Here is a 2,209-nt window from a genome sequence, read left to right on the forward strand (position 1 = left end):
ACAGTGGCGGACTATGTGCGTGCCGCCGAGCCGCCACACGAGCAGCGAGAGGCCTTCTTTCCTCTCACCGCCGTCGCGCGCTCAGACCTCCGCGGCCTCGCCTTTCGCACTGGCTACGCGCCGCCCGGCGCCGCTTTCTTCACGGGGGAGCTCGTCGGCCCGCCCGCCGGCCACGCAGCCTCCTGGCAAGCCACCAACCGTGCGCGGCTGCCGGTGCTGCTGCAGCCGCTTGGGCTGTGGAGCGGTGGTGGCGAGAGCGACGAGGAGTACGAGGCGTCGCTGCGCTCCCGTCGCGCGCTCACACGCTTTGTCAACCGGAGCCGCGTCGCGGTGCCCTACCGCAAGCTTGATGCGGGGCTCAGCATGCTCGCGACCTCGATGCATTGGATCGAGCGCCGGCAAGCGGAGCAGCGCGCGGCAGGCTCGCTCGAGCGCTTCTGGCGCAGATTTCTCGGCGGCGCACCGCCCTCGCGCCTCTACCACGCGCAGGGCGCGCAGTTCGGCGTGAGCGCCGCCGCCGTGCGCCGCCACCCGCGCGCGCTCTATCGGGCGATGCTCGAGGAGCTTGCAAGCGGCGGCCGCGACCCGGTCACCTCGTACTATTGCGAGCTCGTCTGGTGGTACCTGTTCGCGGCGCCGGAAGCGGCACTGGGCTGGTGACACGCTTGCACTCTGGACTGTCCAGCCGCAGCCGCTTGCGGCTTCGAGGGGTCGGGGTAGTTAGCGTATAGGCAGTGATATAGAAGTTGAGTGTGTGAAAATCGCTAGGAAAATCGCGGCCGAACCCCGCGCGCCGCGGCTCCTCTTAGTCGCGCAATAAAACCACCCCCGCCTCAACCCGCTCAGGGACGGACGCTTTTCCCCCCTTTCAAAGGCGGTTTCGAAGTTGATGAGACCTCGTCCCCCCCTCTCCAATGAAAAGCGTAAAAAGAGGCGCGGAACAGGCCGGAAGCGCCGCTTGGACGTGGGTCACACAATGGCAACGCTCCAGACGCGCTCTGGTAGCTGCCAATGAAGCCGTAGCCCATCGCGCGCGTGCCGGACGGCCTCTGCACCTCTACTGCAGTGCCCTCCTGCACCGAGCGACGCGTCAAACCTTTGTTGCTGCCCATGACCGCCGGCGGCTCCGAGCTCGGGCGAGCGAGCCCTGGCTGAGCTGAGCCTCTGCGGTCGCAATGCAGCGCTGCGGTCGGTGCAGAGTGGCCGTGCGCGTACGGCGTCGTACGCGCACGGCCGCTCTGCCTCAGTGGCGTGCGGCTTGGGCCAACTGAGGTCGCTCTCCGACCTCGCTCGCCGAGCTCACAACCCGGCGCGAGCCGCATCGAGTGGAAGTTCGACTTCAGCTGCCGCGAGTGGATGGACTGCCTTGTCGAGTGCGAGCAGTTGGGCTCCGCCGGGAGCTTGTGGTGCAACATGTTCTCTGGGGGCCAGCAGACGCAAGCGCGCGAGCGCGTGTTGAAACGGACGCTCCATAGCAACACTCGAGATACACTCGAAGGGGGGCGCACGTTTTTTTATTCGGGTTCGGGGCCCAAGAGTACACTCTTGGCGACGAAACCGAAGCGGTTTGGCCCCGGGGTGGTTTTATTGCGGTACCGCTGAATCGTAACTTTTATGCTTTGACGTCACGTGACAGTTATATGTTTCTCGTTTGTTCGTCGCGCCCGCCGTCGCGCCGATCTCCATGGCGCGCGTAGCTACGGCTTTTTATGACAGGGACCGCGGCCGCGGACCCGGTGGCGGACGGGGCTGGCGCGCAAGCGCCGGCCACCGTCGTACTGCCGGGGATGCGCGGCGGACCCTGGAATAGCTACATGATCGCGCGCAACTGGAGGACGCGGTGATGATCGGAAGGGTCGCAGGTGCGTCTTGTGTCAGGGTGATAAGGCCTGGCTACGCGACCATCGAGGTCGACCTGAAGCACGAGAAGGCCGCGGGCGACGCACCGCGAGTCTGTGCAGGCGGCGGAGCGCTCGTACGTCGAGCGCACCGCGCCGAAGAAGAAGGAGCTCACAGATGAGCAGCTCGCGGCAAAGGCCGCGTCTCGCAAGGCCAAGAAGACCCGGCAGAAGGAGCGCCGGGCGAAGGAGGCCGGCGAGCGCGCTGCGAGCGAGGCCGAGCGCGCGGAGCCCCCGCGCGCGCAGCTGCGCGAGAACATCCAGTACGTGATGGCCGGGCTGCGGACTGCAGCTGCGCAGGCGCGCAGCCA

At 67.0% G+C, this 2,209-nt stretch overlaps 2 protein-coding genes across 2 annotated transcripts; both read left to right on the forward strand.

Annotated features, from left to right (window-relative positions):
* Nucleotides 1-6: 6 nt before the first annotated feature.
* Nucleotides 7-660, forward strand: EMIHUDRAFT_373892 (hypothetical protein; the record flags this gene model as incomplete). The annotated part of the gene is made up of 1 exon (XM_005775951.1): nt 7-660. A coding segment is annotated over one exon (654 nt), but the record flags the coding sequence as incomplete, so codon positions are not given.
* A 1,049-nt stretch (nt 661-1,709) lies between these two features.
* EMIHUDRAFT_254927 (hypothetical protein) lies at nt 1,710-2,165 on the forward strand (the record flags this gene model as incomplete). The annotated part of the gene is made up of 2 exons (XM_005775952.1): nt 1,710-1,840; nt 1,931-2,165. Coding segments are annotated over 2 exons (366 nt in total), but the record flags the coding sequence as incomplete, so codon positions are not given.
* Between the last annotated feature and the right edge of the window lie 44 nt (nt 2,166-2,209).

Source organism: Emiliania huxleyi (assembly GCF_000372725.1).
Source record: "Emiliania huxleyi CCMP1516 unplaced genomic scaffold EMIHUscaffold_2883, whole genome shotgun sequence".
In the NCBI taxonomy this organism is placed as follows: domain Eukaryota; phylum Haptophyta; order Isochrysidales; family Noelaerhabdaceae; genus Emiliania; species Emiliania huxleyi.